Source organism: Phycodurus eques, chromosome 18, assembly GCF_024500275.1.
Source record: "Phycodurus eques isolate BA_2022a chromosome 18, UOR_Pequ_1.1, whole genome shotgun sequence".
Classification (NCBI taxonomy): Eukaryota; Metazoa; Chordata; class Actinopteri; order Syngnathiformes; family Syngnathidae; genus Phycodurus; species Phycodurus eques.
This window is the reverse complement of record NC_084542.1, coordinates 10,226,293-10,248,942: the sequence shown is the minus strand read 5'-3', so window position 1 is coordinate 10,248,942 and position 22,650 is coordinate 10,226,293. Positions and strand designations below refer to the sequence as shown.

The 22,650-nt window shown below is 40.9% G+C and overlaps 3 protein-coding genes across 3 annotated transcripts; 1 reads left to right on the top strand and 2 right to left on the bottom strand.

Annotated features, from left to right (window-relative positions):
• Positions 1 to 321: 321 nt before the first annotated feature.
• Positions 322 to 9,418, top strand: rars2 (arginyl-tRNA synthetase 2, mitochondrial). Its single transcript, XM_061704371.1, has 20 exons — positions 322 to 454; positions 604 to 677; positions 779 to 881; positions 1,215 to 1,298; positions 1,376 to 1,476; positions 1,550 to 1,605; positions 1,673 to 1,756; positions 2,522 to 2,598; positions 3,488 to 3,646; positions 3,721 to 3,827; positions 4,398 to 4,490; positions 4,730 to 4,790; positions 5,286 to 5,362; positions 5,561 to 5,685; positions 6,194 to 6,261; positions 6,356 to 6,465; positions 7,978 to 8,073; positions 8,159 to 8,233; positions 8,342 to 8,405; positions 8,945 to 9,418. Exons 1-20 carry the CDS (start codon positions 419 to 421, stop codon positions 9,029 to 9,031), a joined length of 1,737 nt encoding a protein of 578 aa, XP_061560355.1. The 5' UTR covers positions 322 to 418; the 3' UTR covers positions 9,032 to 9,418.
• On the bottom strand, positions 9,018 to 16,661 carry slc35a1 (solute carrier family 35 member A1). Its single transcript, XM_061704372.1, has 8 exons — positions 16,248 to 16,661; positions 15,866 to 16,049; positions 14,233 to 14,392; positions 12,559 to 12,711; positions 11,998 to 12,064; positions 11,741 to 11,917; positions 11,529 to 11,663; positions 9,018 to 9,951 (listed from the first exon to the last, which is right to left on the bottom strand). The coding sequence occupies exons 1-8, from the start codon at positions 16,255 to 16,257 to the stop codon at positions 9,818 to 9,820; spliced, it is 1,020 nt and encodes a 339-aa protein (XP_061560356.1). The 5' UTR covers positions 16,258 to 16,661; the 3' UTR covers positions 9,018 to 9,817.
• Positions 16,662 to 17,185: 524 nt separating this feature from the next.
• Positions 17,186 to 21,063, bottom strand: LOC133417091 (protein yippee-like 5). The gene is made up of 3 exons (XM_061704586.1): positions 20,928 to 21,063; positions 20,414 to 20,562; positions 17,186 to 18,169 (listed from the first exon to the last, which is right to left on the bottom strand). The coding sequence occupies exons 2-3, from the start codon at positions 20,552 to 20,554 to the stop codon at positions 17,948 to 17,950; spliced, it is 363 nt and encodes a 120-aa protein (XP_061560570.1). The 5' UTR covers positions 20,555 to 20,562; positions 20,928 to 21,063; the 3' UTR covers positions 17,186 to 17,947.
• Positions 21,064 to 22,650: the final 1,587 nt, after the last annotated feature.

The window sequence follows — 22,650 nt, the reverse complement described above, 5'->3', positions numbered from 1 at the left end:
CTCATTTATAGCGTTTAATTGAAATATAATAGAGCACATTTGCTTACCTTCAACCTTTGCAGATTACCATGACCTGGATTAAAAAATCCATCAGGCAATTATTTTACTAAGCAACGATATGTTAACACAAAATGTTCTACATAAAGCAAGCGATTGTTTTTTAAAATGAATTAAATTGATGTTTCAAACATTCAAGATTCCGTCGGGAGTATATGGTGAAAAATCGAACTACCCTCTTCCATTTTGTTACGTCATCGAAACATGGCCTGTGATTGGACGAGATACCGGAAAGGGTTTAGAACAGGAAGTGCTTTCGATTATTTACCAATGATGTGAAGGCATATGTGCACAGAAGAATAATTGTCGTTTACAGAAAAACAAAAACATTTTCAAACTCTATATATCGCCTACTAGGAATATGACTTGTTTCTTCAAACGAACAATAGCAGCAAAGGTAATGGAGTTTTAAAAATTAAAAGACGTGACACTGTGCTATGCTAACTGTGAAGCATGAGAGTCCTTCAGGGCACGGTTGGCTAATAGCTCTCGCAATACATAATCATCTTATTTCATTTTTAATATGTATATATATTTTTTGTTTAGCTGGGCAGGACGCTGCATCAGCCTGATGACGTCTTCATACCTGCTCTGTCAGCTGTCCCAGTCTTTAAGAAACAGTTAAGCCTTTTGTTTTTCCCCCTCCACACTCATTCGGTCAGACGTAAAGCTTGACTTTTAAACACATCTTGCAAAACCTTTGTGGAACCTTTCTCCTCAGGCAGACTTCTGACTTTAGGCTGACAATTAGCATTTTAAGAACTAATGGCGTCTTACCAGCTAGTGGAGACATCCAGACGCAAACAGAACACTTGGCCAATCAGGTAGGATTGATCAGATATAGGAAAAATACACAGAATAGCTAGTATTCATTTTTGAAAGTTTAAAAAAAAAAAAAGGTAACTGTCTGCTTCATATTTCTGACGTTCGAATCGTTGTGCCAACGTTTTCTTTTTTTCCCCTGGATACTCTGGCTTGCTCCCAGATCCCCAAAACACAGAAGGATTTTAAAGATTATCTGTTATCGACCCCACACGTGAAGATAAAAAATATTAAACACATCTGGCATTTGTGCATGTATGTACAATACAAAGTGTTAAATTGTTTATTTTAACAATAATAATTAAAAAATAAGTGATCCTCAGTATATTTTTCAGCTAAAGCGGGACAGTGTGGTGGAGGAAATAGCAGCGGGAAGTGCTGGAATCAACTTCAAAATCAATCGCAAACTTCTTGCCCAGGTTAGTAATATTATTGTTTGCAAATACTATTGACTGTATCTACTCTGCCTGTTTGCTTCTGTTCTTTTCTATTCTAGAAAATCTTAGAACCATTTGGAACAGAGCACCAGGGAAAAATCGGGCTTCACAGTGAACTTTTGAATTCCCTTCAGAAAGGAACGACACTAGTAGAGTACAGGTATGTTTTACAAGACAACATATGCGAGGTCTTGTAGCTTGTCAGCAAGTAGTGATACATTTATATGTTGTAGCTCTCCAAACATAGCCAAAAAGTTCCATGCAGGACACTTACGATCTACAATTATAGGTGAGTTTTTGGTAGTAATATTAAACACGATAATAATATTAAACACTAAACGAGGATCTTTTTGCAGGTAACTTCATCGCCAACTTGAGAGAGTCTCTTGGGAACAAAGTTATTCGAATGAACTTCCTTGGAGACTGGGGAATGCAGTTTGGTGAGTGATTATTGGGATTTTGTTTAATCAGACCTTTGCTGTTTTAATGCAATTCTTCAAGTCCCTGTAAAATGAAATTAAATGTATCTTCTAAATTTGTTGTTGAGTTGATAACATTGCCATATTTGAATGAATTGCCCCCCAAAGTATAGAAAATGAGGCTTCAATATCATGAATAGTCAATTTGTTGTTTCCGCTCTGCTGAATGTGTGAAACCACGCCACGCTGAAAAATGTATGCTACTTCGTCTAGCATCTCTCTTATGCCCACACATCCCTACATGTTTGAGCCTTAAAAATATATTAACTTAAAATATATCCCGGGTCGTCGCCGGGCTTTTTCACGCCTCGACAACTAGGCCCTCTAAAGCGGGCAGGTCGGTACTAATCAGACTTTTTTTTTTTTTTTGCTCTCCATTACCCAATGCGTTTTTGGGGTGTAGGGATAGCTAGCTCGCTAGCTAACTGGACTTGGCAATTGTGCCAGATTATTGCTGACATGAACGAAGGCGCTGTAGTTCTTGTGTAGTGTGGAAGGGTGGACTCATACCCGCCACGGCCCCCCAAAAAATCAGCAAAACTGAAATTGTGAAAAACAGTTTAATGCTAGATCGCCTCAATTTAGCCCTACAAAACTCTCAGTCTTTGCACATTTCATCAGCAATCTTCAAACATCTTTACAGGGTCTTTTACATTTGTGGGAATGTTCTTGAATATGGTACTTTTTTCCTCACTTTATTTATTTATTTTTCTTTTTTTATTTCAGGTTTGCTGGGAGCTGGTTTCAGTCAGTTTGGCAGCCAGGAGAAATTGGCAGAAAACCCTTTACAGCATTTGTATGAGGTGAATCTGCATTTAGATTGACTTGTGCACATCTGTACCGTTTGGGTTTTTCATTCATTTCGTTCCTACTGTTGCACTTGTAAATTGCACAAACTGTTAATCTTGCCACTTTCTTAAAAAGAAAAGATGTAAAGTGACACTAAATGAAAAATAATAAACACAAAATGTCATCGAGCTGATAAGGGAATTGTGGCCGAGTGCTGGATTTAGGTTCCAGTCATTTCGATGCTGTGGGTTCGAATCCAACCGCTGCCACTTTCTTTATTTCTGGAACTTTTCTTCGGATCGAGCAACCTATTATATAACTGACAAATTATTTCCGTAGCTTCTAAATAATCAGTTAACTGACCAATTGTATACTAGCAGTTATAGTTAGCTAGTTTATATGACAGTTAACAGGAATCCAGCTAGATGAGAGAGTCAAAATATTAGAAATAGCTCTCAATATGATGCCGAGCTCTTTTATTGGATTATTTTAAGTTTGCAAATAGTCACGGTGAAGCGGCCAATCGGTGGATGTCTTTTTTTAGAGATTCTTATACAGTGTTTTTCCACCTATTTGCAGATTTATTTATTTTTGGGGGGAATTTATTCACTGAAAAGCTCCCTTATTCGCTATATTTGTGCTCTTTCGGAAATGCACCAAGACTACTTACTATCACTTTTCCATTAGACACTGCTTTGGCGCCATCTTGTGGCATGTTAGTGCCAAGGTACTATGTTGAACTAACACATCTCGACTTAGCTTTTGCGTGTCGGGGCAGAGTTAAGTTTAGCCTTGAGAGTTGATTTTTATCTTGTATGGTGCTACCCAAACACCCTAACAGCACAAACCTTCATAGGTCACAAATATATAGACTGGAAGCCGTACTGTATATATCCTTTACAGGTATACGTAAAAGTGAACAAGGAAGCTGAGCACAACGAGGACACGACGCTGGCAGCCAGGAACTTCTTTCGACGGCTGGAGCGGCACGAGAGTCGGGCTGTGTCGCTATGGCAACAGTTCAGGAACATCACTGTGAGCGAGTATCGGCGTGTTTACGAGGTGCAAACCAGGTGCTCCGCTGGTGTGTTGTGTTGTCCAACGTGAACTTCATACTGATGTGTTTTGACTGTCAGCGGTTAGGGGTCCACTTTGATGTCTACTCGGGGGAGTCTTGTCACCAGGAGGGAGTTCGGGAGGCGGTGCAGCAGCTGCGGAATCGAGGCCTGTTGAAGACCACCGAGTACGTGCTGGCATTGGATCAGTAACCACAGTGACAAGCATTGACTTCATGGCCAAATTGAATCATGTGATGGGTAAAATTAGTATTCAGTTCTTTTCCTCAAAAAGAATTTTGACATTTTAAAACAGTTCCCAGATGCTTATTTTTTTTAATAGCACACCCTGTCTGTCACCCATGGTGACTACAGGCGCTGATAGGGGCTGGCTACTTGTTGAGCCCGGAATCTATAAAATCAAGTGAATAAGAATGAGAATGTGGTCACACATTAACATCGTCTTTGGCTATGTTCATACTACAGTAGGTCAGTTCCGATTTTTTTGACATGTATCTGTTTGTTTTTTCACGTCACTGTGAACAGTGCAATTGCGATTTATTTTTAATTTTTTCAAATCTGACCCATGCTTCTTTTGTATGTGGCAAAAAAATCGGATATGTGTCCGACCTGTACGTCATCAAAAGGCGATAAACGTCACAATTGTTTGACAGACAGTCGTAGCCAAAATTCTTCCTATTTGTTTGTCATCGAGAAATGTTCCTGGCAGCTGACAGCAAAAAAGTTGTGTTTTCCAGGAAGGGGACTGCCATTGTGGATCTCTCAGCCGGAGACCTGAGCAACGTTTGCACTGTCCTCCGCAGTGATGGAACAAGTCTCTACATAACCAGGTGGCTGCCATTTTCCTAACGCTAAATGTAGAAACCACCGCTCCTGGTGGAAACCTCCAATTTCCCACATACCATAAACACGACACATTGTTTTAAGTGGTACTTGCAAGCAGGAGTGGAATTTATTGAATTGGAATGTATTAAAGTATTGTGGAATGTATTGAATTATATCTCAATATCTCAAGCTTTGTGTTAATACGTGAGCAATGTAGTTATCTCTTACTTTGTTTTTGTTTCAGGGACATTGCAGCAGCCATTGACCGGAGAGAAAAGTACCATTTTGATGAGATGATTTATGTGGTAAGAAAGTATTTGTGTTTTTCAGTAATTGCAAATGACACTGTAAATACTCGATCGCTGTATCAATTTATGTTAATAAATAATTGAATTACAGTGGTAATTCATTTATTGTAGTTATTTTAATGTGGTTTTACGTTGGCTACAGCCTGTCACAAATGAATTCATTTTACATTATTTCGTATGGGAAAATGTATTTCAAATTAGAACAAGTTTGAAGTCTCGCAGCGACATGAAATGGATTGTGTTCGACTTTGGAAGTTACACTGATTATTCTGCTTTTCTTCTACATCAACTGTCGTTCGTCTAATGGCCGTGTCGAAGGTTTTTTGTGTTGGCTCACCGATGCCTGCCAAACACAAACGTTGATGTATGCGTTCAGCTTTCATGCATGCAGCTCATAAATGTTTTTTTAAGACCATCTTCCAATGAATGCCTCTCATCAGGTTACCATAGTTACATTTCCTCTTATAGCAGTTGCTTTTGTTTTGTTTGAAGACAGATAAAAGTCAAACGCATCACTTCCAGCAGTTGTTCCAGATCCTGCGAGCTATGGGACATTCCTGGGCTGACAGGTACCTGGAACGACACTCTGAACTCAACACACAACCACACGAGAGGCTACATGTAGAGTGCAGAGCTACAAGTACCCACAAAAACCTTTCAAATCATATGCAGGGGGTCCTCAGTTTTATGACGCAGTCCCAAATTTGCAAAATTTTACAAACCAACCTCTTAGTGTACCTGTAGTCTAATGTGAAGTGTTTGCGCAGGTGTCATCATGTGCCCTTCGGCCTGGTGCAGGGCATGAAGACCAGGACCGGAGAGGTGGTGTTCTTAGAGGACCTTCTGGACGAGGCTCGGGCTAGGATGCTGCACAACATGAGCCAATCAAAAAGTACCAGCCGCCTCTCTTTTACTCATCTGCGTGCACTTCACTTTTCAGGGCTTAGTCCCTAACCCCATTTGCTGGGGTTTACTATGTTATTATATAGTATTTCAGTAGGATGTGTGAGACAATTGCGGTTGTAACGGAAGGGATTTCAGTGAAAACGCAAAGACCGGATTTTTCTGGTAAAACGTGCAGTTCATTAGGACGGCGCTTGATTGGCGCGAGTTCACCTGAGTCGGCCCAACATCCTGCAAGTAGCAGCAGATCAGCAGTGTTTCAGTCGTGTGTGTGGGAACTAATCCTGAATTATAGCCCCCGAGTAGCCTCTGCTGCTTGCAGCCAAGCAGTGGACAGTTTATGTCTCTGTCAAATCATATGAGGTCAAATTTGTTTTTTTCTTATTACATCTTGTTGATTTACAGAGAGATTATTGATTTTAGCTGTTCACTTTTACTTAAATGTTAAAGCCTTGGTGAGCTCTTAATACTTTTGCTCTCCTGTTTACATCTCGCAGTGACAAAGGAAATGGATGACGCAGAGGACACAGCGCAGAAAGTGGGAATCAGTGCGTTAATAGCCCAGGTAAACGACAACAACAAAAGCTCACATGTCGAGGCTTCAATCTGATGGATTGTCAAAATGATATAACAAATACAATTTTAAAAATGTGTTTTAGGACTTCAGAGGTCTGCTGCAGGGGGACTACAAGTTTGACTGGGACAAGATGTTGCAGGCTCAGGGAGACACGGGCGTTTTCCTCCAATACACACACGCGCGCCTCTGCAGGTGTGGTATTATGGGATGTAGGCGTGGAGTGTAAAATGGAGGTTGGGCTTAATTCCTCAATGATTCATTCTCCCCAAGTAGTTGCCTGGTGCATCGTCCTCAAGATAAATAAACACCTCCTTCAAATAGACTCCTCAAGAAAGAAAATGCGCAGTAGCCTTTTCATTCGCAATAACTAACATTAACTGTTGAGTCCATTTAATCTTTGTTGCTAACCAAAACAGCAGCACCTACCACGGCACATGAAGTCTCTCAGATGAATTAGAGAGTGGACTATTAGGTTCAAAGGTACAGTGGGAGGGAAAGTATGTGAAACCTTTGGAATTTCTTCAATTTCTGCATAAATTGATCATAAAATGTTTGATCGTCATCTAAATCAGAAGAATAACCAGTCTCTGCTTAAACTAATAGCACACAAACAATTATGGTATAATAATGGTAAATACTGGTAATAGTATTCCAAAAATACATTTGTACAAACAATAACCATGCTCCCAATCTGGAGTTGTGTAAATAGTGGTAATGTTGTTTTAAAAAAGTAATCTATAGCACTTAATGTTGATGTAAAACTGAAACTATGAATTTAAATGTTTGGTCTTAATCTGGAGTCACTGATGGTGTAGTGGTGCACTCGCCTGACTTTGGTGCGGGCAGCGTGGGATCAGTTCCCACTCAGTGACAGTGTGAATGGTTGTCCGTGTCTATATGTGCCCTGTGACTGACTGTCGACCAGTTCAGGGTGTAGTCCGCCTTTTGCCCGAAGTCAGCTGGGATAGGCTTCAGCGACCCTAACCAGTATAAGCGGTGTTGAAGATAGATGGATGGATGGATGGTCTTAATCTGCTCCATCTGGTTGACACCAGCATGAATGTACACACACAGAACACATTTACAGTATAAGTTTGGAAACTATTTCCAACGATGGAATGCAATTTCGTTAGCAATTGTGTATATAAATGCCAAAAAGATGAAAGATGAAAGAAAAGATGAAATTGCAATGCAGAATGTGACACTTTGGAATGGTCGAGAAATGTGAGAGGAGGTGGTAATTAAGGAGAATATATCTTAACTTGGGCATACTGCGAATGGGAATTGTTCCCAAGATTTTCTGAATTTGCATATTATTTTTAAATGGCAATTGTATGCATCAGTCAAGAAATGTGGAAGGAGGTGGTAATTATGTAAAGCATCTCTTAATTTGGGATTTTCATTGTGAAAATTAATTAACTTTACTGTGAAAAGTGGGTCATTTTTGGAATACGGAAAATAGTTGCCAAGATGCTCTGAATGAGCTGAACTGGGAATAATGGGGAACTTTTTAGTTGAATATCGAATTCACTTAAATGGGATTTGGGGGGAGTACAATGTGGACTTCTGGGTAAAGTGGGATTTTTGGAATGTGAAAATTCAGAATTTTGTGTATCTTCTGGTTTGAAGCAGTTGTGAATGACCAATATACATAAAAGCCTTGTTGGCTGATTCCATTTAATCACATTGTACCACTTTGTGCAGTTTAATACAAAAGAACAACGACATAGACACAGCCACATTTGACCCGTCGCTCCTAACCGAGCAATCAAGTGTCTCCATTCTTCAGCATCTACTCCGGTAAGATGAACAAACAAGTGCTAACGCTCTTGGGACTCTTACTCAGCATTTGCAAAAAAAAACACCATCTTTTGTCTACCCGCAGCTATGACGAGGTGTTATACCAGTCGGCCCAGGATCTGCAACCCAAACACCTGCTCAACTTCCTCTTGAAGCTGTGGTAAGGAACAAGGATGTCCGGGTGTGAGCGAGCAGGAAACTTCACAGCTGTTTGGAGATGAATGGATTCTCAAATAGGGCGCTCTCTCTCTCTCTCTCTCTCTCACAGCCACTTGACTGCTTCAGCGCACAGAGAGCTGCCAGTCAAAGGGAGCGCACAACAAGTAGCCCAGGTATATAAAAAAAAAATAATAATAATAATTAAAATATTTTTCTAAAAAGTTATTTTTTATCACATCTGTGTAGTTGGTTATACAGAAAACTTAGTACAAAAATCATACAAAATCCAACTGGCCATGCTTTTTTTTTTTTTTAACAGCAAATCAGATACACAGGTGCTAAAAGGTGAGGGTTAGAGAGGAGACAATGGAATACACTTTGATACTAAATTCAACATGGATCTCATTTTTACCAATAAGGACCAATATTTGAAGTGGAAAATACTGAAAATTGAGATGAACACCCATCAGAATGCTAAACATTCCTATTGATCCATCTGGGATCATGTCATGCATCCTTTAAAGTTGTTAAATGTCTGGTGACCTCTCCTGTTATTTAAAATCATCTCTCGAGTGGTGACGAGAACTTGACAGTTACTGTACATTGAATCAATCTAAAAATCTAAATGTACAAATCAATGATTTTTTTTTTTTTTTTTTTACAAAAAGCAGTAGTATGAAGTCATATCTGTGGATTTTCTGAATACTCACAGGCAAGGAAGAGACTTTTCAGCGGGACCTGCTCAGTTCTGGCAAACGGGATGAGAATTCTTGGCATCATTCCAGTTGACAAAATGTAAATATTTAATTTGATCATGATTTCAATTATTAATTAAAAACAAACAAAAAAATCCGTTTAATTGAGTGCATTTGTCTCATTTGTAACACAACAGCAACCCATCACTCTTTGGACTGGTTTGACTTGTTTGGTAGGGACAGGTTAGGACTGTTTTTTAAAAAAAAAAAAAAAAAATACGGTTCCTCAAAATGTGGTCAGAGTACACTCCTCCATGCCAGCTTTTTTGTTGCAAATGTTTACATTTCAATTCAGTCTTCAGTTAACACAATATAGATCAAGGACTTGCAAATAGAAGAGAGAGTTGACATTTACAACTGTGTCCTGTAATGTGTCCTTGTCATTTCAAGTATGAAAAGGTTCTATACATTCACAATCTATGCATTACACTTGGGTTGGAAAAAGACAAGAAAAAAAAAAAAAAAAAAGACATGAACATGAATATTTGACACACTAGAAACGAAATCAATGCAGTTGGTCGTTATCGTGTTTCTCACAGTGCAACCTTTGAGATTTTAACAAATTATCAGCGTCACATTTCACTTTCGTAGAGCCATCACAAGTTCTTTTCAGTTGTGACAATGACAGCGCAAAAAAAAAAATAAAAAAATCACTCCCCCCCCCGATTAAATAAGTGGTGCTGCAGTGCTTCATTTACACTCTGTGCAGACAGAACCCACATAAATGGATTCTTTCTTCTAGAATGATTGACTAAAACTCAGTGATTATTGGGGAGGGAAAAATAGCAGGGTTCCTCCTCCTGAGGTCCATCTTCAGTAAGTCTGCAGACTCACACAGTAATCAGTTTCTTTTGGGACTCTGTGTGCGTGCTTTCCTGGCTGAGTGTGGACGTGTCCTTATTTGGAAGGCCGTACAGATAGATGGACACGCATACCAGGAAGGCTCCGGACGAGAAAGTGGTCGCTGCGGGGGAAGTGATCACATCAGGAAAGTAAGTAAGATGGCCTATACGTACTGTGCATATCTACACTACTCACAAAAAGTGAAGTGTATTTGGCTTTCGAGTGAAAATTATGGATGAACCTTGAATGCACTATAACCTTCATAAGCGGAAATGCAAAATCCACAAGTGGTGTTTGATCCATGAATCAACCAATACATTTTGTGATTCAATTAGAGTTGGGAAACAATCCTCTTCGTCATGCCGTTCAAATTTTGATATGAGACCAGGACGATGCCTAACAATTGATCCAACAGGCCACAACAGTACGTAGAAGTGCAAAAAGTACTGAAACATTCAGCAGTTTGAAATGTGCATTCAAAAGTTGAAAGGTCGCCAAATTAAGTTGACCTGTTAAGGTTATAATGCATTTTGGGTTACATCTGAATTGGGTTCACCCGCAAGCCAAATAATAAACTTTGTCACATTATTATTCTTAATCACAGGAAATTTCAGCTACACAGTGGAAATATAAGTCTGCACACCCCTGTTAAAATGCAACATTTTCGTGATGTAAAAAAAAAAATGAAACCAAGATGAATAGTTTTTAAACTTTTTCCATTATTAATGTGACCTACAACTTGTACAACTCAATTGAAAGAAAAATCGAAAGGGGAAGTAAAGATAAACAACTGAAATAATGTGCACACCCTCTTATCACTGGGGATGTGACTGTGTTCATAATTAACTAATCACATTCAATTTTGCTTAATGGGAGTCAGCACACACCTGCCACCATGTCAATTGTAAATTTTAATACACGTCGCGCGGGCTGCTAAAAAAACAGACGGTGGGCCAAAAATGGGATTTTGAAGAGTGTGTCTTAAAAACCGAGAGAGAGTGTGTCTTAAAACCACCAGATGCCTTAAAACCATCAAAATTATGTACTTATTAGTAAGGGCCTTATAAAATATGATTAAATGAAAGTTTAATCAAATTTACTGTAGATTTCATAACTAGTTTAATTATTTTCTCAGACTTAACGCTTTTTTTTTTTTTTTTTTTTTTTTACATGCATCGGTCAATGCTTTTGTTACATAATCCAATTTACAAATTTGTGTATCAAGGAAAACTTATTTTATTTCAGTAGTTCCATTCAAAAAGTGAAACTCAGATTGTAAAGATTCACTACAACACAGAGTGAAACATTTCGTGATTGATTTTTTATAATTTTAGTGATTAAAGCTTAAAGCTAACAAAAACCCACAATGCAATTAAAATATTAGATAAGAAACACCCCAGAATTGGCGTCCTGATAAAAAATGTCCTATGTTGACTCAATTATAATCAAGTTTTACTTTTTAAATTGAACGACTAAAATAAATGAACTTTTGTGCGACATTCTATTTGAACCCTAACCTTGCACGAAATATTGAAAGGAGGTGAGGGGGTACTACTCTCTAAATATAGCTCGGTATCTCCAACAGAGACACAATAGATGTTACACACCTGCGAAAAGGTTGCGTCAATACTGAACAAACTGTTGGACCGCACAAACCTCTCCCTGGTTTATCACAATGCGCCAAGGAGATTATCTTACTTATATGCAATCCAAACAAGATGACGGACGCCACGGTGGAAAGAACAATGGCGGCCGCCGCCGAGAAGCCCTTCATGATGTTATCTGTGTACTTCACGACGACGGACGTGTACAAGCCACCCACGCTTGCCAGGACTGAAAGAGAGAATGTGAGAAATGACGTCAAGCGTAGCCAAGAATGCCATCAATGCCTCTGAGATCATTGTACTTACATACGACGAAACACACCCAGGGCGTGTAACCGAAGAAGAAGCCTTTCTCCATGACCTTATTGCCGTCGGTAACCACAACCGCAATCAGGGTGATCAGGATACCCGACAGATACATCTGGATGTTCTTCAACCACAGGGATGTGTTGGAGCTCTTTAGCACCTTCTCAAAGTACACGCCTGAGGAACAGTTATGAAGCGTGCGGTTACAAGCAATGTCATGACGATTAAAAGAAGTCAAGTGGATGGTCCGCGGCTACCTGCGAACCCGGAGCACAGCACAGCAACAACGATGGCCATGAACCCAAGAAAAGGGTTTTGCTCAATCTGGACACAAGAAGAAGTGAAGACGACAAAGGCCGTGCTCGGAATCAATCCCTATCTATTATATGAGTGATTCTCAAAGTGTGGTACGCAGACACCCTGTAGTGGTCCGCAAAAGTATCACTGCCCATGTACAGTTCAGTTGTATTTAACTTTTGAGTTCAATACATTTGAATTAAAGAACTGTTTCTTTTTAAACACTTATTTATTTTATTTTTTTCAACACTTTTCATATATTTCATATATATATATATATAGAGAGAGAGAGAGAGAGAGAGAGAGAGAGAGAGAGAGAGAGAGAGAGAGAGAGAGAGAGAGAGAGAGAGAGAGAGAGAGAGAGAGAGAGAGAGAGAGAGAGAGAGAGAGAGAGATAGATAGATAGATAGATAGATAGATAGATAGATAGATAGATAGATAGATAGATAGATAGATTCGGGAATGTGTGAATGATTCCCAAACACGGCCACAGATGTAAGTGGATGAGTTTAGAGGCCTACTTGGACTTTGGTGGTGTCTACGGGCTTCCACCGCACAAGCATGACCCCCAGGCACAGCGTACAGATGGCGAACCACTGCTTCTTGCTGAGGGAGTGGCTCAGCATGATGACCATGCACACCGCCGTGCACGGGATCTTCAGCTGATATGTCACCTGCACACAGAAACGCAACATCAGGGGCGTAGCAATCATTTCAAAAGTTGTTGTGTGTGAGTGTTTTCAGGTGTACAGCAAACCAACTTTTATAAGTGGATGTGCAATGGCAACACTGAACGGAAATATTTTTAAAAGTAAAAGTCTGAAAAGTGAAAACTTTCAGATTTCCTTAGTCCTCCATGAAAGCAAACAACTTTGTTTTTAAGCAAAACAAGACAATGATGAACATCAGCTGACTTGGGAAAACTGATCAACATTCTTGTCTATTTTCTGACATGTTTGGAATCAAACAAACCCAAAGTTATTCCCAAACAGAGTGCCTGGGTCTAATTTGAAATATCAGAATCCACTGAGGCCTACCAAAAACTCAATACATCGGTACTAATTAATATTATTGGCATTCTTCTGCCTGGAGAGACAATAGATTTATGCCCCGGGTCAGGTCAATGGATATTATTTACTGCAAATCAATGTAAAGTTTGCTGTTCCCTTGCAGAGATAAATTCGAGAATGCTCAGCTTCATCTTGGCAAGTGCCATATTCATCTGGTTCACAACAAAGTCTGTTCATTTTCTTCATTTTTGTCTACTATCCTCGAAAAGAAGGACGACGACATCACAATTCTACCAGCTCACAAGATGCCCTTTGATCCTCAACACCACAGACAAGGAAACGCTGACTGCCATCATGGACGACAACAACAACAACACGTAGAGTTTTTGTAGTTTTAATATCTTTGCAAAGAGAGAGAGAGAGAGAGAGTCAAGAGAGGATACAGGTGCCCACATCTCCGCCAGTCTCTGAGGCTCATACGGAAAAATATATTTTTCATACACAACTCAGGTTATTTACGTCATTGCTATCGCATCCTGTCCTAGTTACCACGTTACATTAAACAATTAAGCGACTAAGTACATTTGTAAAGGCCACACAAGAACAAAGGACTATTGAAGTAATAAAATCACACAAAACCATGGGATAATATAATAAAATAGTAAATAGACAATATTTTGTCATTTTGCCGAAACAATCCCCTCAGTGGATACAAGATGATGATCATTGAAGGAGTAGGGAATCGACAGACGCATGTACCAAGGGTAAGCGACGCCTTGCATTTACGGATTCCACTCGGGAGCTCCACTCGGGCCTATCGTCAGCAGAATCAACTCCCTCACCTACAACCTTGGCAAATATGTAGCCATCGTTGTAAATCCGCTGGTTGGTCATAGCCCACACCAAGTCCACAGATCCGCATACTTTGTCAACAGGTCCAGAACTTGAGACTCGCTACAGATGAAACCATCCTGCCTACAGGACAGTACCAACATCACACCAGACCAGCTATGCAATCTTCTTCAACTTTTGCCTTAACGCCATGAGATTCTTCGGCACTTCAGTTGATTATGTTCTTATAGGACGTGTGTATACTTTTTCCTCACTATTCTGCATGTGGCTAATCTGATACAACAGGGCGCATTCTTCAAGCAAACACACCTTCTGCTTACAGGCTGAGTTTACCTGATAAACCGCAGCATCAAGGTTGCTCAGTGCCACGAAGGCCATGTTGTTCTGGAGTGCGTATACCAACGAGGGTACACTCAGCTTCAGCAGCTCTCTGGGGTTGCCCAACAGGTGCTCCTTTAGGGTGCCCAGCAGCTTCCTTACACTGCCGGATTCCCTAAGAAGAACACATACAAGCAGGCCTTGACATTAACTTTTTGCTCACCTGCCACTGTAGCAAGTTGTTTCCCAGAGTAGCCAGCCACTCAGCATTTTCATGAGCCACAATTTTGTTGGTGAGTAGGGGTTATGCGCAACCAACTTCCACATTCTGTAAAACAGGTCAAAGCACTTGGGAAAATAACATGTTGTAAAGTTATCCTCCTTCCTCGCTGGATCCGGACTTCCGGATAAGTGGGCTGTCTTCACATCTGAGTGTGCTCCCAAACACAACTTGAGGCTGACTCAGAGAAGGGATGACAATCAATGTACTTGGACAAATGTGTTGCTTTTCCTCCTTATTTTTTTCCCCCCTTCAATGCACTTCTCTCTCTTCGTGCAATATGTTTGTATTCTACAGTTGTGTGGGTGTGGTTTTCTAAAAGACAAGGACAAAAATAGTACCAAAGGCAAGTGCATACAACAAAACTGTGCCCCTCTGAGAAAACCCCTGGCCCCCCCATTCTGTGCCTACGGCCCCTCCAACCACCGCCAAACACCCAACCACATTCATTCATAGGCAATATGGGTTTTTGAAACTCAGACCTACTTCTTGGGTCCTGATTAATGCGAAGGGCTACCAGTTTAACACACAAATCTAAAATAACAAAAATCCTCTACCTTTAATCAGATATTATTTTATGTTAGTATTAATAATTAACACATTCATGCCATTGACGGTTTGAGAAGTCAAATATCCATGTTAACTGGGAAGCCTGTCAGTGAATGAGTTAATGACATTCATTTGTGAAGACACTGCTCGTAGTAATCATTTCTAACAATAACTCCAAAACCGATCTCTCTCAATAAGCAACACTTTATTTCGATAAATCTCTACCAGTTTTCATTTTCAAATGATTACTTCGACAACATTCGTGGAACATCACAACGTCACATGACTATTTTTCGAAAAAGGCCCTCGGGGGCTGACTTGTGCCCGCGGGCACCGCGCTGGCGACCCTTGGTTCGAAGCGCCACTGGAAAGTTTATTTCTGATACGAGTGTTTTGAGGTAAGAACGTGGTCACCGAACGCATTCAACTCGTATCCCAAGGGACGACAAGGGGAGCGCTCGTGAACCGTGACGTATTTTTGGCGCATGCGCGTTAACATTAGTTGTTATAAGACCCATTCACTTTCAGATGTCATTTATCGCTTTATGATGCAGCTGATGCTAAGCAAAACTACTGCCATTTATTCATGATTATTAACGGCGAATAACCCTAAAACTGATCGGCTGTTGACTTCCACGGGTTTCCTGCCAACCGAGAAACCACGTGACCATTTTGGTGACAACACGGCGAACGCTTGCGTACGTTTCGGTATCGATTAGGTTGGTTTTTTTCACCCCCTTTCATCACTGTTTGCCAGAGCCTCCGTTAGGTCGAGTTCGAAGCACCCATGGAGGAAATCTCTCATGCACACACGCTTACCGCGCCAGCATCGCCGTGCTCAGTATTAGTTTGATGACCTCGGTGATGCACACGGCGGTGGTGGTGAAGTAGAGATCCCCCGGCGAGACGGTCGTCCTCGTGTAGCGCAGCGCCACCGTGTATGCGGCCGCCACCAGGGTCATCACAGTCAGGCAATACAGCTTGAACGCCAAGCTCGCGTTCTCTGAGGGGGGACGTGTTTTAACAGCGCGACATTACACTCGCTGGCTGAAAATAATCATGTCAAAAGTACAACTGGCGTCTTTCGCCTTGTTGTCATTTCAGTTGTTTATTTGTGGCTAACTTGATGTCACCGCGACAGCTAGCATTAGCCGGTTAGCTGAATAGAAACGGGTGGGTGGGTGGGGGGGAACAAACTCACCGGCGCCCATTGTTGCCGCGATGTGTGTCCGTCCGTGTTAAAAACGTGAAATCATCTCGCTTGCCGTCAAAACAGCAAGAGGCCAGTGGGGCGGCACAACCGTGTTCGTGTGGCCGTCTGCTGCAACTTCCTCCCCCGACGTAGCGACGCGAGTGCCCACCTCCTGCGACGTTGTCGGTCGTCTGTTGGTGTTAGCAAACCCGGCGTACTGGTTTGCCTTTCAAGTTGAAACACAAATACAACACAGTCCCATTTGGACTGCGGTCTGACCTTCTTCTCTGTCAACAACAATGAAAACGGCAGTACAATGATAACTTTCCCTGGACTTCGTTCACGATTCACGTAGCGTGCATACGCAGATTTGTGCGTCAAACGTGCGCGTTCATCAAAATGTTCGGACTTGTTTTTGTTCGAACTCTGCCAAATTTAGAACCTCCTCAGACCAGGGGCGTCACTAGGTTTTATGGATAGGGGCGGATGATATTGATGATGCACAGGATGTAAGCGAATGTAACGCACAAGCACAACATTTTCACAAACAACTAACGAACAATGAGAAATTGCTTTTTAACATTTTTTAACAGAAACAGGCTAAAGTCCCCCCCCAAAAAATAGGCCTAACGACGCCACTGCCTCAGACCGTGCATACGCACAAGTGCAAGATCAGCTTTCGAAGAAAAATTTACCCAAGATGCACAACATATTGAAATTACAGTCATCTATAAACACTAACTTTGATAATAACTCAAACCAGTAATTTACTAATGAGTTGTCCATTCAAAATAACAATGAAAAGGAGAAATTAGGGACTAAGTTGGCTGATTCCTGACTCCAATTAGCTCTTATAGTAGTCCAAGGCTTCACATACCTTTCCCCCCCTGCACCACAAATGTTTCCATGGTTACGTTACATTTAAAGGCTCAACAAACTGACGACGAGTCTTTTATTTCTCACTCAAAATGACAAATATTTTCATCCTTCCAAACCGCTATAGCATCAAATTGTATAAGGTTCAACATACTATTATACTTAACGATTTTGACGAGGAGCCCCTGTAATGTTTTTGTCAATCATCAAGGTGAGGTTGGTACAGCATACAACATGAGTAAGTATGTATTTATCATTCTAAATACAGTAAACTTAAACAACTACATTTAACCAAATGCGATCCATCAACTTGACAGGTAACATGAATCAAAAGGGCATTTATATATGATATCGGGGGGCAACTAAAGTGCACAGTCATGCAAAAAGATCACAATTGATTCCTTAAGATAGTCTATAATTTATCATGAGGTGGACATTAACTCCATCATGGAGAAAAATTCAAATCAACGGCATCACACGGAACTGACTGGTGCAAAATGTTATATTGCATTTTCCCCCTCACTTAATCAGACTGAACAGTCTAAATTGGCCCAAAGCGTATATTCCCGCATAGACCCGGAAACTTCACAGTTTAACAAGCTTCTCCGATAACATCACACCATAATGAACATCCCGGTCTGTTAAACACAGTGAAATTGTAAGAGAAATGGAAGCGATGGTGGTGTCACACTTCCATGTCCACCTCTCCATGTTTGAACCCGCTCTTCAAACTGTGATATTACGTTGCCGTTGTTGGGACTCTCCCGGCATGCAAATCAGTGCGCCGCTGTTGGAGGCAAAGCTGACTTAGCAGTACAGTCACTGCCGTGAGCTCAGGAGTTATCGGCGGGCACGTGCTCAAAGCCCTCGCTCTCCCTCACCAGCGCCCTCTCCAGGATGACTCTGCCCTCCTTGTAGCGCTGGCTTTCCTCCGTGGCAAATTCGTACATCCAACCCAGCTTGCTGTTGCAGTTCTTGCAGCTGACGTCGCGCACCATGTGTCTTCCCGTCAGCATGACCCTGTCTTGAACCTCACTGTGCTGTAGATTTACAACCTGGGGAGAGAGAGCAGATAATGTTCAACTGGTTGAATAAATCTGTCTGACTTTTATTGGTATCCTAAAACCACTGGTCTGAGAAATAGAATGTGTAGTATCGTGACGACGACACATCTATGTAGGCTAGGTTTGAGCATTTTGTGTTTCTATAATATACTTGCTGTCATGCCCTTGCATGTGGGAAAGGAGAGCCATTGTCGCAAACATTTTTCTGCTGTTAACTGAATGCTGGGAGAATAGTAAAACAAACAATGAGCACACTCACTCAGGAGCAGCTGTCGGCTTCAGAAGCCAATGCCCGAAAACTAGTTCAGGTTTTTGTGACATCAAGACTGGATTGTTGCAGCTCTCCATTAACAAGTTGCCCAAGCAAGAGTGTAAAGACCCTCCAACTGGTCCAAAACGCCACTGCGCGAGCCAGGACAAGAGATTTTATTTCTTCTGTACTCGCGTCACTGCAGTGGCATCCTAGAAAATCTAGAGTGGAATTTAAAAATCCTTCTCCTTACATACAAAACACTACATTGCTAGGCACTAGGAACCATTACACTTTATGCCTAGATCAGACAACAAGACAAATGTGGTCTTTCACGATGGAACTATGTCAGACTACTGCCACAAAATCTTGCCGTATCTTGGTCAGCCACCGGCAACACGACACGACATTTAATACAATACCAGTGTATCCCGTCTTTTACGATTACTGAGCTCTGTCTTGTCAAATCAAACGCTGTCTGGGAGGCGTGACCAGAAAACGTGTCACCTTCCATAGCAACCGCATACAACCGTTACCATGGTGACAAGTTGTTGTCAAACAATGGATTGGCACTGCGATGTTGGAGAAAAAAAAAGAACAAAGAGTGGGGGAAAAAAATGTAGTGTCACCAGGCGCTCCGGAGATGACGTTTTGGGCTGTCCATTCAAGGATTGCTTGAGGTATGTTCACGTACTTTTAATGCGATACTGCTGGCAAGCAGGCAACAAAACGTATGTAGCCTAGCAAGCTAGTGCTAGCACTAACGTTTGTACATTAACGTGCCGGTTCTGTCGAATGATGCTTCGGTAAACATTGGTTTGTGTGTGTGAATAAGGGTTGATAACGGCAAGCACGAGAGGCAATGCCCCGGTCACAATACACAATCCTATTGGTTGACGTCAAAGTGTGCTGTCGGAGAGTTGTTGTTATGTCACACTACACGGAAGATATAAAAAAAATAACAAAAATAAAACAAGCTAGACTCTTCATTTTGGCGTCGTAGATGTCATATGGTTGGCCCCCGACAAAATATGTCGGGCCCGATCTGGGAAATCGCCCACGATAGCAAATCGGGCCAATATCGGGGCTAAAATCCTGTAGTCATTCGAGATCTTGTGGTGCATTATTAACATAATTGAAGGCTATGCTTCCAGATCTTATATTTCCAAATGGTTCCCATAAAAAAAATTAAAGTAGAAAGGAGGGTAGCACCTTTAGCTAGCAGGCTCCTCTCCTGTGGAACCATCTTCCTCAGTCAGCCTGGGGCTATGTCACCCTCTCTCTATTGAAAAGTACACTTAAAACTTTCCTTTTTGATTAAGTTTGTGTTCAGGGATGACTGGGGCGTTTCGTGGCTCATCTCTTAGTTATGCTGCCATAGGACTAGATTGCCAGTGGGATCGACACCGTTTCGGTTTCTTTGTCTCTCCCGTTACCTCTAAAGGCAACTAATATGTTCACCCTTGTTATGTCCAATTCTGTTTCCAGGTCATAATGACAACAAGTATGACAAAATGATGTTTTGAAAAATTGTGAATCCCCTTTAACTATTTGCACCTGCAGCCTTGAGAAATTTATATCCTGAATACCCTCCGTTATTCTGCAAAACTCACCTACTTGGTGTTTTTGGACTCAGGACAAACCAATAAAAGTGCTACTTTGGGGCCATATCGTGGAATATTGGCATTGTTGTTGTTAGGTTTCATTCATTGATGTTTTTTCATTTGTGTTTGAGATGCCCTGTTTTGTTGTCAATGGTTCTTATCTTGTATATTAACTATTTTAATCTTCGGCTTTGAACAATTTACCCTCACTTAAAAAAACAGACACTTAACACACATTTACTGCCATTGACGGCTTTAGAAGTCAAAGATCCATGTTAACTGGGAAGGCTGGCAGTGAATGAGTTAATTTCAGAGTTGCGACCAAAACAATTCAGATGGCGTCTCTGTCTTGACCGCGCAGGTGAAGTCGAACGCAGGTACCTTGTTGAACAAGAAGGCCCGGCCAGTGGCTCCAGTGAAGCGGGTGGAGATGAGTTCTGCTCGGTTGGTCAGAATCGTGTCACAGTTGGCACAGGAGAACAGGCGAGTGCCTCCGATGTGGTCCAAGAAGATGCGTCCCATCGTTCTCACTGATGCATATGGGAAACAAAACAAGCTGGTAAAAAAAATATAAACCATTTAAAATATGAGGCAAAACACACAAGAGCCTCTCCAGATGCATACATTGGGGCAAAGCACAATTTGATCCAGTGACTAGTTTGTGAATGGACAGTGTTTGTGATTTATTGAAAAACATTCGTGATTTGTGGTTATTTTGCAGCACTGATTCGGTGATGGTGGGGGGGGGGGGGGGGGGGGGGGGGGGGGGGAATCATGCAAAGATGGTTGAATTAATAGGGGGGGGGAACAAATCAATATTCTGTTATAGGAAACACCATCGAGCCTGGGATTTCAAAATCGACAACAAACGAGAACAAGAGGCAACGTTTCCTACCTCGTGTCGCTCCAAGATAATAAAGGACTGCTATACAAGAGATACGTTTGCGTAAGACTTTTTTAAACGCTTTTTTTCAAACGTGACAAAACGTTTTCCCGTTTTATGATGTCAACAAAAAGCAACCATCGATGAGGCAAAGCAGCCACAAGAGTGTTTGTGACTACTGTACCAGACACTTCCGCTCATTTCAAAATAAATTTCAAAGGAAGACAAGGTGTCGCTTAGCTTGGTCTCACATCGGTTAAATTGCACTTTCAATTTGAAAAAGAAAACACGTTAAAACGACAAAAAATCGACTTGACCGAAGACTGCCTTTCACACTTCCACGTATATTTTGGGTTTCGAACGTTCTCGCTTTTATTTTGAACTCTGTTTGCCGTGCTCCGTTGAATAATGCAGTTGGCAGAATGCGCACAGATGACACAGCATGGTCCAGGGAGCTAATTTCGCCAAAGGACCCAATGGACTCGGAGTGGATTCTAGAGACCAAAGATAGACGAGATCGCTTTGGATATCCCCTCAATTGCAAAATTAGGCACTAAAAAGACAGACGTCCTATATTTTACTGACCAGCAGGGGGCACAATAACCCAAATAAACATCCATCCATCAATTTCTCCACAATTACACTATTGTAAAATGTTATTAAAAAGTGCTAGAAGGTACTGTTTTTGTTTTTTTTTAAGTTAGGGAATGTATGTGGAAATTGTGTGAAGTTGCTTTATCTTGGTTTTGGCACGGTTATCATAATGTAACAGAGGACAAACTGCACATAAGAATCCAGTGCAAAGTAGCACAAATAGATTGTTTCCATTCTTCCCAGCAGCTTCATGTTGAGTTATTCACCTTTAGGAAAGATAAACACTCCATATATCCATGGTTGTACTCATAAAAAAAACTTGAGGTTTTTCACAGCTTTCTCTATTATTCAACATTGAAAATAGAGAGTCATGACTATACAGACATTTGCGTGTTACGGTCATTGTGATGTTGCTGCATTTGCCCTGGAAATGGTTTAAAATCACATACAGATGTATCTCAATTAATTAGAATATATTGGAAAACTTATTTCAGCAGTTCAATTTAAAAAAACAAAAATGAAGCTCACTTTGTATAGATTCACTAGCATTTCATGATTTTATTTGTTATAATTTTGACGATTATTGCTTACAGCTAATGAAAAAGACAAAGGCGAAAACAAGCAAGTAATGGGAAAATATAATGCAAACTATATACATCGACATACACAATGCTTAGAACTGTGAGGCAGACCTGCTTTGCACTAGCGGTTTCATATTTTACAGTGGTTTCATACAGTGGTTTCATATTTCTGAGTTGCATTTTTGGTATTCAAACCAAAATCACTTTTGATTCTGGTCATTGGGAATGGAACCATATTATTATTCAAATGATTCAAGTAAAAGAGTGGAATTGTTCAATACTGTAGGACAGGGGGGAGAGAAATATCAATAAATTGCATCACATATGATACAATCCAGTGAGTCGGTTATCTTTCCTAGTTTGGCCTTTACTTTAGTCCTTGAAACAGATAAGATAATCAGTCTTGGTTCCCGACAACGTAGGATCAGTCATGTAAAAAGTGATGACATCAAAAAGATGAGCAGATTATTTTCGAAATTATATGAAAACTATTGTGATTGTGTAATTTGCATACATTCAGGGGCACCATACATGCATTCTCCAGTAAAACCATCCCCCCC